The 15510-nt window shown below is 39.3% G+C and overlaps 1 protein-coding gene across 1 annotated transcript in view; it reads right to left on the bottom strand.

The window, feature by feature from the left end:
• Positions 1-12911, bottom strand: part of LOC117957172 (calcium-binding mitochondrial carrier protein Aralar2) — a 45088-nt gene extending 32177 nt beyond the window's left edge. Inside the window, 4 exon segments of the mRNA XM_034892769.1 lie at positions 2251-2390; positions 6728-6839; positions 12534-12680; positions 12821-12911. Of these exon segments, the coding sequence (XP_034748660.1) occupies positions 2251-2390; positions 6728-6839; positions 12534-12647 (366 nt within the window). The 5' untranslated portion in view covers positions 12648-12680; positions 12821-12911.
• Between the last annotated feature and the right edge of the window lie 2599 nt (positions 12912-15510).

Raw genomic sequence — 15510 nt, 5'->3', positions numbered from 1 at the left:
TTTTTTGAGTGCTCAGGAAAGAAGTGAGACATGTGGTGTCCCCTCCATGTATTTCAAGCTTTTTACTCGCCAGGATTTATAATATGGGCTACTATGTGCCACTTCTCTGGATATCGGTAATACCATTGCCAGAGACAACACCACAATGACAGTGCGAGCTGAGCCTTGGCCGGGGTCCACGCGTGAGACGGGAAAAATGCATGTAATTGGTGAGAATCTCTGGCTTCCATCAAGACAGTAATTGGCCAGAGAGAGCCCTTGTGAGAAATATGCGGCACAAACGTTTTCCCCGATAATCCCATCTTGTGAGCATCTGGCAGTGGCGTGGTTACAATGGCAGAAAAACACAATAAACACATGCATGTATGGCAGGATGAGGAGGAAATAAAGGATAGGAACAATCTTGGGGGGGGAGAAGCTGTGTGGTAGGGAATTATAAAAATAACTGAAAAATATTTAGAATATGGTATGTGTGTGTGTGTGTGTGTGTGTGTGTGTGTGTGTGTGTGTGTGTGTGTGTGTGTGTGTGTGTGTTGTTTTTTTTTACAACTCTGACAACTTTTATAGCTGCAGAGGCTACTTTTCTTTCTGGCTTACATTTAGGAATGCTTTGCCTTTAAACAAAAGTATCAAAACAGCGTTGGGTAGTAGTGCAATCACAAAGTGTGTTGTAATTGCACAGGTTTAAATTCTGGTTCAGGAAATGTTGTTGTACCTTCCCTAATTGCCCTGTCATCTATCACTGGAGTCGCTGATAACACTGCTAGAGTCATCTGCCATTAACTGAATTTTACTTGTACCAAAGTACTGTAATTGCAGCTAGCATTACACCGTCAAAAGGATATTAATCTGTCTTATTAATGTGACACACTTCATTAGAACTCAAGATAGCATTAGGTGTAAGATTAAATATTTATTATCATATTTGTATGAATAATAGTAGACCGGTGAAGCAACTGATAAAAGATGAAAAGCAGGTTGATATTTATAACACTTTAGTTAAATTCTCTGTTTAATATCCCTACAATAAAGTAAAATTCAATTTATTCTGCAATTTATTAAGGCATGAATCAAAAGCTATGAAATATGATCAAATACACAGAGCACAAGTAGGAAGTGTGCATTTCACATATTGAGCAATGAGTATGACTGGCTGCTGGCTTGCTGCTGTGAGGAGCTGGAAACCACTGAGTGACTGACTGGGATACGACTGGGCACGTTGTCAATACAAAGTACAGCATCTACTGGCCATAGCACCCCATACTGGTACGCATGCACACATACACACGGGCAAAAACAAGCCCACACAAATACAAAATACCGACATAAACACATATGTACAAAGCTTGGATGCTACGGCTCACACATACGGTAAAGCAGATATGTAAGATATACATGCACCCACAGAACCACACGTATAAAACACATACTGTATGTTCACATGCGTGTGTGCACACACATACACACACAAACACACACACACACACACACACACACACACGCAAGCACATATAACAATGTCCCAATATCCATGCGCTGCTGCCCACTGTGTGTAGGCCATCTGGTCTAAGTTAAGTGTAATATAAAAAGCTCATTCAGATACATGGCGAGTGTGGATGCAAACTTGGCACAGCTCAGGCCCTCTCTCCTACCCCCACCACCACCTCTCCCTGCTCAGGCCTGATTTAAGTCTAGACATCATATTGGAAAATGGCTCACACACCACAAATGCACTAGGAATATTCCAGCTATACTATTTATGGAGGTAGAAATGCGTCTCTACCTGCTTCAGAGTAGTTGGAGTTGAGCAATGCTAGGTGCCAAAAATATATCACAAATCTCTCAAATATATAACCTCAGTGTTTCATTAATGACTAATCTGGTCAATATGGAGGGCCGTGTTTGAGAGGGATTGTGAGAAACCTCTGTGTGTCTGCATGCGTGAACATTCGTCTGGCCAAGCTTGTAAGTAACAATACAGTTAGATGACAGGATTGTATGAACAGCTTGTAAACAATACAGTATATGAGGATAAGGCAATGTGTATGGGCACATAAATCGATTGACACAGATTTATTGACTGTCTTGATGGTCACTGGATAATGGATATTAAACAGACCGACAAAGAGGGACAAAGACAGAAAGAAAAAGACGAAAAACAAAAGACACAAAGAATGATTTAATGTAAGCAGATTGGGGGGAAATGGCATTGGAGAGAAGAGGCGAGCAGGTTATCAAAATGAAACCTACCAGTAGAAACTGGGTGAACTCTCCGTAGCTGAGCTGCTTGTCCCTCTGTGTGCCAAAGTGCAGCCGTATGAACTCAAAGTCCCAGTTAAAGGGGATGTGCTGGTGGATGGTGGTCTGGCTGAAGACCTGCTTCACATCTTCTGCGGAGGAGACAAAAAGAGACAAGATGCAGCTTAATTAACGATTGAATGATGACAAGTTGCATTTGACAGTCTAATAACATGATGCAACAACTCCATTTAGCAGTGTGCCAGAATTAGAGTAAGAAGCGTTCACTTACAAATACTGCATTACAAGTTAAAGTCATGTATTAAAGTGACAGTACATAAGTATTTTATGTAAATGTACTTAAAGTATCAAAAGTAAACCTATAGAAACAGACAGCCCACATGATTGTTATATATTGTAACTTGATTATTTTTATCTCATTAAGTAACATAAAATGGAAGCTCTCAAGTACTTGTAAATGTAAATGTATTTTTCAGTTCTAACAGCTCAATGCAGATAAGACAGAGGTTCTGGTTGTTGCTCTAGGAAAGGTTGCCACCACAATCTTGCAATATGATGGGCTTCTTTCATCTGCTGTCTGCACCAACCTGCATAACTTAGGTATAATATTTGATCAGTAATCATCGTCCGACACCCATGCTAAGCAGCCGAACAGATCTTGTGTTTTCCACTCAATAAATATTAGTAAAGTGAGATCTGTAGTTTGAACTGCCTAAATACATGTCTTCATCTCATCCTGTGTTGAAAACTGTAACATACTTTTCTCCTTACTCAGTATGTCTGTTCTGGATCATCTTCAGACTATCTTGAAACCTGCTACAAGGCGACTCACTAAGTCAAATAGGCGGTCTAATGTTAACTCTGTTCTCACTAAGTCTAGAGGATTCGGTTTTCTCACTTTTACATACAGAGCATTGCATGGTCAGGCTCCCTCATATGTGGCTCATCCATATTTGTCAGCTTACTCTCTTATGACAAATATATTAAATTAGTTGTCTGTCCCACGAAACAGCTTAACCCTTGTGTTGTCTTCCTTTCAAAATTGAAAATCAACCCTTTTGTTGATGCTTTTTATCGATGTTTTAAACTTTTTCTTTCATTTTTGTCCCATTTTTCAACTCTTTTTTTGACGATTTCACCACTACGTAACACTAACTTATTAATTTTATTTTTACAGTTATTTTTGGAATTTATTTATTTATCAATAAACCTCATTTATGGCAAACTATACCTAATGTTTGAGTTAGAGAAGCAGAAATTAGGAATTATTTAGACTAAAATTAAAGGAATGGATGTTGATGGATAATCACTGACTGGAATATGTAAACCTTTACTCAATACTATTTCAAAACCACTTAAATGTTTTTTTTAAATGCTATAAAATTGAATAAGACATCCCCTTAATTAATAAAAGTAGAGATTTGTACTTGCCAAAGAGAGTTGTGTGGAATCAATCATGTTATTTTGGGTAAGTAAAAATAACATTGATATAGGAAAACGGGTCAATTTGACCCGAGGACAAAATGAGGGTTAAGACCCGAAGTGGAAGTCAAGTCATGGAATGCTCTGCCTCTTCCCTTACAGTCTGCTGTTTCTGTGGATTCTTTTAAATAGGTGTTTGGTTGACAAGTATTCACCTGGTCTGCACTTTCAGTATTATTGTGTAATACTGATTGCGTAGTGTGTCATGTTGTGTATTGTGTTTTTGTGGCATACCTTTTAAAGCACTATGTGACTCATGTCTGTGAAAAGCACTTTATGAATACATTTTATTTACTTACTTACAATGAGGTTAAAACCAAACAGTTTTTTTCTTAGAAGTCCTTCAAAATGATAGAAGAACAGTTGTGTTTTGGCTTTACAGGCTACCCACTTTTAAGGCTAATGACCATACATTAACCATGTATGACTTCACCTCCATTAAAATCATCTCCATGTTCTCCTTGCTGTATGTTCATGTTTTCATAAAAAACAATTATCAAATACTTCTTCCTCTTTTAGCTTGCTCTAATAAAAGACCTCAAATCAGTCGGTAGAAAGTCTTGTGCGTCAGGTCAAACAAACAGCATGTGTTTCCTATCTTGTGGTTAACATTAGTAATTATTGAATTTTAGCAAAAATAAAAATGTCTGTGACTGATTTGTGACAAAATGTCAACGTCAATCTCCAGAACACAATTCTGCTCTGATGGAGACTTTAGTTCCTCAACTCTAAAGCAGTCATGAATGACACATGGCAGAACATGTTTGGGCTGTGTAGGCTCTGTATTCAGAAGGAAAGCCTTTTCTTCTCACTTATGTTCCTCTGCCTGAACCCTCTAAGCCTCTGCAGCCAGCGGAGTGGAGAGACACTGAACATGAGTCCTAAATTACAGCCTTACTAAAGAAACAAAAACAAACCAATAGAGCGACCTGTTTCTTATTACCAAACAAGCCGCGGTGAACGAGTGGAGAAAGGAAAAGGAGGAAAGGAACACTTTTTTTATAAAGACAGACAGGGAAAGAAAAGGAGAGAAAGTGAAAGGTATTTACTTCAGCTCAGCCTTACCTTCTGAAGGAAGACAGCTTGTGCATTGTTTTTACACTTTAATGAGGCAATAAATATACCGCCTTTAACTCTTTAAAGTCGAGGCCCCTCCAGAGCCTGCCGTTTATATTATCAGCTTTTATAGACCTGTCAACACTCAGTCCTCTTTAGCTTTTTCTTTTTTTTTTAAGTCTTTCTGGCTAAGGCTCAACTGCATTTCATATGCCATGTTATGTATTTATTAACTTGACATTCCACCAAATTATGCATTCATTTATTTATTTTTTTTATTTAATTCAGAGCACTGTGCCGCCTGTACTTTACAGAAATTACTCAAGTTATTATCAAATAAAAATGGCTTTATAGAAAGATGAAATAAAATAAAAATCAGAGTACAGACATTTATTGCATGGCAAAACAAACAAGCCTTTAATGCAACGTAAGCCACAGCTATTAAGGTTTTTAATAGTTAATAAAGAAGGGAGTGGGTTATTTTGTGCCTTGGCGAGACTCTGTCATCTGATGAACAGCAAAGAGGAAAAGAGAGCAGGGGAGGAAAAGGGAGAATTCTGTAATGTATCACAGTGAAGCAACTTTGACAAGTCTATAATCTTAGTCACAAGTTGTTTGCTTTTGGCAAAATGGTAGCCCAATGCAAGTGGCAGACACTGTAGTCAGTATTTGTGCATGGCATGATGTGTGGTATGTTTTTCATGCAATTTTCCACTTGTGTGTGAGTCTCATAACTCACAGGCATTGGTATATTCATTAACCTTTGGGAGATGCAGATAAACAGCAGACCTTTTAATTGCCACCAAGACAACGTCACTCTAAATGATCCTTTTAAATATGAAAATTTACATATGTGCATATATAATCACCCGCAATGATCTTGCACCCTGTCGACAGCAACAATTAAAATGAAATTCACTTACTCTTCCCTGTTTGCGAGCGGGATGTGTGCACTGCATTTCAAATCAGGCCTAATGCGCTAACGCCTCGCACACCTACAGAAGGCTGGCATTAGACTTGTTTAAATCAATTAGGCAAATGTGAAATAAGCAATGAGTACAAATGTCTTCCCTTTTCACCTCGTAATGGTGCCAATCACACACACACACACACACACACACACACACACACACACACACACACACACACACACACACACACACACACACACACAGCTACCCACTCCCTTTTCATCTCCATCTCCATCCACTAGTTGCCCTCTCTACCTCCAAATCTAACCTTATCTTCTTTACAGACAGGATACAGGACAAGTACAGTATTTTTGTTTGTGGTTGAAAACAGAATAGATGAGCAAAGGTCAGCCCCCTCAAAAATAAACAAGGAGTTTGTAGGAAAACTTCGTCAGTGGTGCATTTAAGAGGACCGTGGTCAGCTTTCTGTCAGAAGTGGCTGTATAAGTTAAATGTGGAAATGCAAAGAAGCGATAGCAGTGTTGAGACATGACATTTAAGTTTAAGTTACATATTAAAGTTATTAATCTTGAAAAATCTTCATCACGTCCTTTTTTTATGAAGTAAGAATATGCATTATCTCCAAAACTTGGGTTTTCCTGATTATACAAAAAGAAGACAAGTGGTAGTGTGACAGAGTTCTCTTGATTTTTGAAGAGAGATTAAAAAGAAGAAAAAGTAAAAGGCCTACAGTAGGTATGGGGAAACAACGCTCCCACAAGAATGGCGGACAAGACGTAATGCATACCATAATAACACTATTTGAAAATGAGCAAGATATTTCTGTATGTAACTTAGGTGACCATTCATTTCTGGGGATTGTACTTTGGATGCGTAGATAAGTGTTTTGTAAAACACATGACAGCACCTAACAGCAACTGGTTATTGAGACACTCTCTGCAAACATGACTACAGTATTATTCTATCTAACCACATGAATCAGAGGCAGAGTTACTTACCAAAAGTGGTCATTCCACTGCCTGCTTTATCAAACAGCATGAAGTCAACTATGTAGAGGGAGTCTGGGGCACACAGCATCGACACAAACGCTACAAACTCCTGAAAGGAGATCAAGGAGATCAAGGAGATGAACAGTTTATACAAAAATAGAATACTGAGAAAGGCAAATAGCATTGTGGGTAACCAAAAGCACCCCCTTTCCTCCTCATTTGAACTGCTGGCCTCAGGACGACGATACTGTGCTCCTTTGTTTAAAAAAAACAGATCCAAGCTCTCCTTTGTTCCACAGGCCATTAAAATCCTTAATAATGAAGGTCCCGTCCGATGATAGACATATTTGGTGTATCTCTTTTATTTTTTTTGTCTTCTCCTTGCCTTATCTGTGTTAATGTTTGAATACCATGTGATGTGATCTTTTACTGCAATCTAATTTCCCTATGGGCACAATAAACATGAACTAACTAACTAACTAACTAACAACCTGAGAGACGAGAGGAGGGTAGAAAGAAAGAGTAGGACTGTGAAAAGACTGGTAAATCCTGTCATTTGTGATTCATTAATGTCATGTCCTGTTTTAAGTTCCCTGTATAAAGACTTAATCAGCTACACATGTGAGACACATAGTCATTGATATTCATTTAGTCATATACAGTGCATAATAAAAACCTAACCTAAGGTACACTAATAAAATGAAATATTAAATAAAAAAACAAGCTTTTTTAACACTGCATTAAACCTGCATGGTAATTACTGGCACATAGTGGCAAACCAGCACACTTAGACAACCTATCAATCTGTGCCACGTGCAATTCAAGAGGACTTTTATCCAGTAGTCTGTTATGTAATATATGTAATGTCATAAACTCACAGACTGTGACAGCAAGAAAATAAAACAATTTTAAAAAGCTCAGTGTGGGTTCCCAGTCTGAGTTGGCAGCTGGTATAGAGACAGCCAACTTTACACCAACAGAGTTTTTTTTGTTATTAAATATGAAGTTTTATATTTTAGTGAGCCATTTTAAACAAGTTGACAGGAGAGGAGGGAGTAGGGAAATGTAATTCCATTCAGCATAAATGTGAAACAATAAGCGGTTTTGAGTGAAAGTCGAGAGAAGCCAAGGTGGATTTTATTTTTATTTTTTTTAAATGGGGAACAATTTGTTTGAATCAACACTGAAACACTGAGTTGAAAATTGACAACAGATTTGTTTTCTAATTATACCACTGCCTCTCTGTCCAAGTTTGTCAGTGTTTTGATAAATATTATTTTATCTCCTGTCTCTCCGTAGTAATACAAATGCCCGCATGCATCATTAACAAGAAAAATAAATAAACATAAACATCGCTATTGTGTGAACCCACTGACAGCTCCCATGGGAGAGTCCTGCTGTGGGAAACTGGACTGCGCAGTCTAGCCTTTATTTAGGTCCTGGTTCACAGTTGCCACAAGTCCATTATGAATTTCACAAATGGCTCTGATAATTACAGGAGGGGTCAGAGCTAATAAGCGGGTCCCGAGCATCCATCTATTTCAATTTCCAAGGGGGGGGGAGGGGGGGACTTTGTAGAAGGAGGGGGGTGCAATGATTAAATTTTTTATTAATTGTGGTCCTGATGAAATTTAGACGTGTTTGTTTGGACTATGAGTGTTTCAGGTTTGTATGTGGGGGCTTATGTGCATCCTTTTACGTACGTACTGTATATGCTGAAAAATACAGACTGAAAAGGAGAAGATCTGTGCACTGACAAAAAAATACCATGAAAAGGGAAATAAGTGTTAAGTAAGTGTTGACTGCAAAATTTTATTCTTCCCTTAAACCGTCCATGAAGAAAAAAACACAAAGAGGCCAAATAGTCAACACAAAAAAATCAACACTTGGTTTTGGTTTGAAAAAAAACTCCAAAATACAGTACACACTGGTATTAGAGCATCAAAACGCTTCCAGAAAATTATGGATGTGTGTGTTGGGGAGAGAGCAACAGAGAAACTAAAGAAAAATTAGGAGAGAGAACAAAAATGTCAGTGTCAAATGAAATCAGCTTTTGTTGTTTTAATGATAAGACTAATTGTTTTATTAACTAACCAGGTAGTTCTTAAGAGTGGGGCCCTGCTGATGGCAAGTACGTGGAAGGAGGCACAAAAGCACACCGCTGAGACAGTGGATCCACTGCTAAAAACAAAGACAATACCATTTGCCGCTCACGCAGCTGGAATATTATCAAACTCTCCAATGATCCTTATTTTGTGACAGATGTGAAGAAAACTCTGAAATTATACCTCTGAGAGGTTAATGAAGCAGTAAAGGTAAAGGCTGTAGTGCAAAGACTCAGAGAGCACACATGTTTTCCCAGACAGAACGAGGGAAAAAAAGTCAGATTTCTTCTTATTCACGCACATCATTTTACATGGACGCTGGTTGTCCTGTCTGTGTTTTCCCAGACGTGGATGATCAGCATATTATTGTAACAGAGAGGGCTGTTGATCATAAATGGATTGGACCATGGTTTAGACCAGGGAGTCCAGACAAGATCCAGGGGGCATCTCCATAACACACACATGAAACATTCCATGTACTCGTAAGCATTTACGCACAGCTCTGAAGTCCGGGATGAAGCTTATGATGGTTGATTAGCAGCGCCATGACGGCTGCAAAATGATTACCATGAGAGAGGGAAGCTGTTGTTTTTGCTATGCAGACCCAACCCCAACGAGACACTCAATAATCAAATCAACCGACAGCCTCTCCCAACCATCAACTGCTATGGCATGTGTCCAGGGCTGCCGGATCCATGCACACAGCCTGGGATGAACTTCGGAAAGAGGGCTAATGTGATACTACCGTAAGACGGCATCTCCTCGGCGTACTTTACTCCACAGGATTTTGTTAAATCTTTTAACAATCGCAGACATATCCATGACATGCATCAGACAAGAGATGTAACACCAAAGACATAAACAAAGACTTGATTCTAGTATGTGCTTCTATATATGACAGCTGAATTAAGTTTTTGTTAGGATGCCAATGCAACGCAATTTAAACTCTCTTTGCTACGTCTGTCCAGCAGAAACCCCGTCACCCTATATTCCATATAGTTTGTTTTTATCTTATCTTCGGTTCCCTACTTTTATCTCTGTCTCCTTTAGCAGGCATTGAGATACACTCCTCTGAACCAAAAAAAAGGCTTTAAAACATTGTTTACAAGTAACATAAATGCATGGTGTTGGTTAGGCCCGGCTGATAGAAAGACAGCTTTCCTTCGTTGATAGTAGTGGGAGAAAGGGGCCTAGAGGGTCTTCAATAATCCCCTGTCCTTGGCATTGTTACTGACAGCCTTCCACCCACCTTGGGTGTGTTTACACACATGCATGCACGCACGCACGCACGAAGGCAGGCAAGCAAGCAGGCACGTACGAACACACACACACACACACACACACACACACACACACACACACACACACACACACACACACACACACACACACACACACACACACACACATACACACACCTGCTAGCTGCCAGTATCTGTTTGGTTTCTGAGAGTGGACACCCACCAGTACAAGTTCAGAATATCCACAGCAGCTGGCAGACAGCTATTTTCCCAGCACGCTTCCTTAACAAAGTTTTTTTCCATTTTTTCAATCCTCCAAGAGTCTATGGGGGGAAGTGTTTTTTCACACTTGAACAGATGCTTCGATCAAAATTTCAGAGGGAAGAAGAAATAGAGAAGCAGAAAGGTAGGGAGTCGGAAGGAGCCAAAGCGAAATGGAAGGAGCACAGGGTGCATCATGGTATGTGGAAGAGTGTAAAGAAAGATGAGAGTGGAGTAAAAAAAGAGAGGACATAAATAAGTCAAGTGAAAGAGGAAAATCTTCAAACTATTATGTGGCTCTGTATGTCAGTGGACACATACACAATACTTTGATTCCTCAAATCGCCACTCCTTTAAAGTATCTCCCTCTCTCTGTCTGTCTGTCTAACTAGGAGCAGTGAGAATAAGCAATAAGAGGGAAAAAAGTGATTTCCACATAAAAGATTGTTACAACTGTCACTATATCCCCTGATTTACACAGTCACAGGGAGGCAGACAAATGCATTTTCACTGTTTACACACCAAACCACTCACTGGCATCCAAGTAAAATTACACAGATACTACCCCAACAGAAAAGTAAGCGAGAATACTTCCTGCCATCCGACCCCCTGCTAAATCTGTTACCCCTGACTCATCTTGTTTAAATGGAGTCCTATCTGGCAAAAACAGCAGCAGGCACACTAGCTTCAAATATACTACGCTCAGGTACAAACCAAAAGTTGTTGTTCACAGACATATTAGCATGAGAATGAGTGAGTTGGATGACAATACTTGTTACTAATGTTGTTTGTTTTGTTTTGTTTGTTGTGCCCCTTTCTTTTCATAAGGTTTGCACAGATGAATGCTTGATTTGTTTCCAGCTACCACGAACGGTGCTGATGTTGCTACATCTCTACTTTTTATATCCACAATTGTATTGTGTTCATGAGACACAGGTCTGCAGAATAATCATCCAGACTCTTTGTCTCATCAAATCATTTATCTATCAAAGTTCAGGAGGAAAATAACAAATAAAGTACGAGCATCATAAGGCCTTTACAATATCAACAATATAAAAAAACAAATCACATCTAAACCTAGGTCTAAACAGACTTTTTTCCCTGTTTTGCCCCCATATCATTTGTATTCCCCTCCACGAAGCCAAAATGAGGTTTAGATACAAAGCCTGGGCCATGGGTTCCTAATAGATTTACCCTGATGCCACGGCCACCATTTATCCTGTTCCAAAGCCGCACAATGCAACATAGTGCTCCTGAATAGCATGGGCAATTACAATGCTTGTGTGTGTGGTGTGTGTGTGGCATGTGTGTGGCATGTGTGTGTGTGCCTTGCTCTCTCTTTTTCCAATTCCAAAACCCCCCCTACTCCATCTCACCGTCCTCTGTGCGCATACATGCACTCACACACACCTTAAAGCAGATGTAATAACATAGAACTACGCAGCCATGTGCACTTTGCTCTTTGTAGAAGCCCAGGTGGTTACCATGGCAATGTGTTTAAAAAAAATCTTTTTTGACTTAGCCTAACATTTTATTACCCATCATTATGTATCATTAAATACATACATATTAATGTAAAAAAAAAAAAAAAAAACAGTGGTGATGGGGATGTGGGGAGGAGTAAGTGTGAAATTGGAGGTGTATCTACAAAGAAGGAAACACCTGAAAGGGGCCTTTGGTGGTTTGATGTCTATTTGCTATATAATTCAAGTATGAACATCCCTCTGTGAATTTTTTACACCAAAGGATTCAGTCACAAGTTTGTTTATAAAATGCAAAATAACACTAGAAAGGTAGTCACATCAGAACAAAGGGATAAATAATACATGTACTGATAGCTTTGATAAGAGTCTTTTATACGCTCACTACTTAGCATTTGGCTTTAATGAGGAGAGATACATTTGTGGCTTAAAGAGAAACACAGCATAGCAATTTTACAGATCAGCAACTTCTGCCAGAGATATTTTAAAACAGTACAACCCTCATGAGACTCTCGGTTGTTGATCCTCTATTTTCATAATTTTGTAAAATGATTTATGGATACATTTGAAATATATATATCTTGTCATTGTACAACACATCATTCCACTTAAAATAGCAGCTATTTCATAAGCATTACCCTCCAAGGTGCAAGGATTATCTACCAGCATCTGTATTTATGTAAAAAGATCAGACCGGCTAATATTAAAGGAGAAACCTAAGACAAACCAACCCATCTTTCTTCTGATCCACCACTCCAGCCAGCAGCTTTGTAGCCTCGTCTGACAGCTGGATGTCTGTGTGGGCATAGAGAAAACGACTCACAAAGTCCTGCGGTGACATGAAGCACTCGTCATTCTTCTTGACGCCGGCATACTGTAAAGGGAAAAACAGATAGACACAAGGACGCATGCTGAGCCTTAGAATTTGATTTAAAAAAAGAAACAAACAAAATTCGAATCATGAGTGAAAAGCTTCTTTCATAAGAGGGGGGAAATACATAGGTAAAATAATACCTTTTCAAAAATGGCTTTTAACTCAGTGGGGTCGGCCCTCCTAGGCAGAACTGCCTGCAAGACAATACGTACACGATATGTCAATATAACTTCCATACACAATGCCCCACTTTGCATCGTGCACCGTTTGAAGAACGCTGTGCAACAGTGGTTCAGATTGTTGTTTTTGAATACTTTTAAGGGCCTGAAGATGTGAACATCCAGTTATTCTACATATAAACTACAAGCAACTCTGGCCAAGTAAACATCATTTTGAGTTTGGAACTTATTCTTGACTTTAGAAACACTTCACACATCTCAGATTAAATATTCTAAACTTAAGTTTAGACACTTACAACCCTTACACGCTTTTCTTGGAGCTTTTGAAAACTTTTCCAAGTCCTCTATGAAAAGACAGTAAGTGAATGGTTTATCTCTCAGATTTACTTCAGCCTAACTTCAGGACCCTCCAATTGGTCACAGTGTGACAGTTTCTAAAACATAGCTACTGGTTGTATACAACTAGTAACAATGACAGTACAACTGTGTACTACGTCTCCTTTAGCTTGCAGAAACGTGTGGCACCTACAAGTAGTTAAGGACCATGGATGCCACAGCTGGTAGCATGCTGCTATGTGCATGTCAGAGCCTGTCATTGATCCGAAAATGTGGAGGGATAGAGAGAGAAAAATAATTCCTGTATCCGTTTTGTACACCTTGTACTGTATTATACTTGACCTATTCATTTAAAGTGCCGAATAAATGTAATTTATTCTGTGTTTAAAATGTTTTGGGACAATTTGGGAATGCCTTACACCAGCTTCTGTCCCATCCTTGTTTGTTTGAATATTATGGATGACAGCTGGATGTCTGTGAGGGCTTGGAGAAAATGAGTCACAAAGTCCTGCGGTGACATGAAGCAGACATCATTTTTCTTGACCCTGGAACAGCCTTCTGTAAAGAGAAAAACCGATAGAGACACAGGGCCCTGTAAACTGAATGAGTCTACAGGCCGCAATGGGGCCCATGGGGCCCATAGGGCCATGGGGCCCAAGGTGGCAGAGGCCCCTCTTAAGAGGTTCTGTTTAAAGTGACGGTCCAGCATAGCTTAAGCATTTCTCATTAGGGCTCAGTCAAAATCAGGGGTCTCCCAGTCACTTTGTTTAATCATGATTCTTTAATAATAAGTTTTAAATACCAAGCCTCATCTACATCAATCTATCTCATACACAATCTATTCTAAGGCTACAGTGAGCTTACATTAAAACTAGTGGAGCAATTTAAATGAAATCTGCATCACAGATTAATTTTGATAGTTTCCTATAATATTTTGTATGCTATAGTGTTCAACCAACGTTTCAACCTAGATTCTGTAAAATAGATGGTAATCATGCAAAGTGACTGCTGAAAATGAGGGGGGATGAGTAGGGGACTTATTCATGTCTGTGCCCAGGGGCCCAATAACAATCCATCAACGGAGATCAAGTAAACTTCTGGACCACACTATCATACTTATCAGTCCATGTGTTATAGAAGTTTTGGCTTCCAGTAGCAGCAAAGTATTTCAATGTTTTTACTGCATTATTCCCTTCTTCAGTTTCATTATATACTAAACGTGGTTATCTGTGTGGGTTAGTCTTATGCACATTGATTTTTTAGTGTACTACGGAACAGAGGTCTATGGACATCAGAATAAAAGCCATAGTCCCTTCCTTACACCTATTCTTTTCTTGCAGTAAATGGTTCCTATACTTTATTTCTAGCTTTTCTGGCCCATCTGTGCTTTGTGCCAGGAGGGAAAAAGGTGCAGAGAGAATTCCATGACTACAAAAGCAAAGGTTAACATTACTCACAGCATAAAAACAATTTAAAAGGGAGCAAAAGGGCTCTAATGGCCCGACAGTCTTCAAAGAAAATGTATTTTGCGCTCAAAATAATTCATAGCTTTTTGCCGGTGGCTTTTCAGCTTCCCGGAGACCCAGCATGAACCACTGTATTTTTCCCAGCAGGCTTTCTGCTCCTCGCGAAATGGCCTTCACTCGGGCATACCTCGCATCCCCTACAAATATTGACAGCATTGAGTCCATCGCTTATTGGAAAAATGGCTGTAAGTAATGTTTTATCAGTCTATGCAATTTCCACACCTGTATTTTCCCCTGTCATATGACAATATTTGACAAGATTAATGATTTGCTCCTATGACATTTTATTTCCCATCACTGTCAATCTGCCTGCAAACAACTCACTTGTGGCATTTGTGTAGGAAGCATGTAGCAGCATTTGCTTTGCTTGTGTAATATTTATGAACTGCAAAATTTACTTGAGGCATGTAAACTACTAGCAGCTTTGACATTAACTCTTGGCTGTTTATGTGAAAAAATATCTTTAAACATTACCTTTAGTGAAAAGATTTTTTGTTTAGAGCAGCCTTTCAGCCTCTATTATTAGCAATCAAACCAACAATGATTCTGTCAGCCGCCACAGAGTAAGTGGGTAATAATGATAAACCATGCGACCTATGAACTTCAATGGCTTGAGGGGTCTCCTGCTCGCGTCCCCAAGGGCCCACGCGTCCTGACAACTTGAGCGATGAGTGGCGGACGGCTGTCTCAATCGGCCTCCTATTTTTAACCAGCACTAAACACAGAGCTTCTAAAATAGAAACAAACTCTAAACAAATGATTAATAGGGCACTTAGGGTCTCCCCACTG

This window comes from Etheostoma cragini, chromosome 14, assembly GCF_013103735.1.
Source record: "Etheostoma cragini isolate CJK2018 chromosome 14, CSU_Ecrag_1.0, whole genome shotgun sequence".
NCBI classification, from domain to species: Eukaryota; Metazoa; Chordata; class Actinopteri; order Perciformes; family Percidae; genus Etheostoma; species Etheostoma cragini.
Note: the sequence above shows the minus strand (reverse complement) of the source record. Positions and strands in the feature narration are given on the sequence as shown.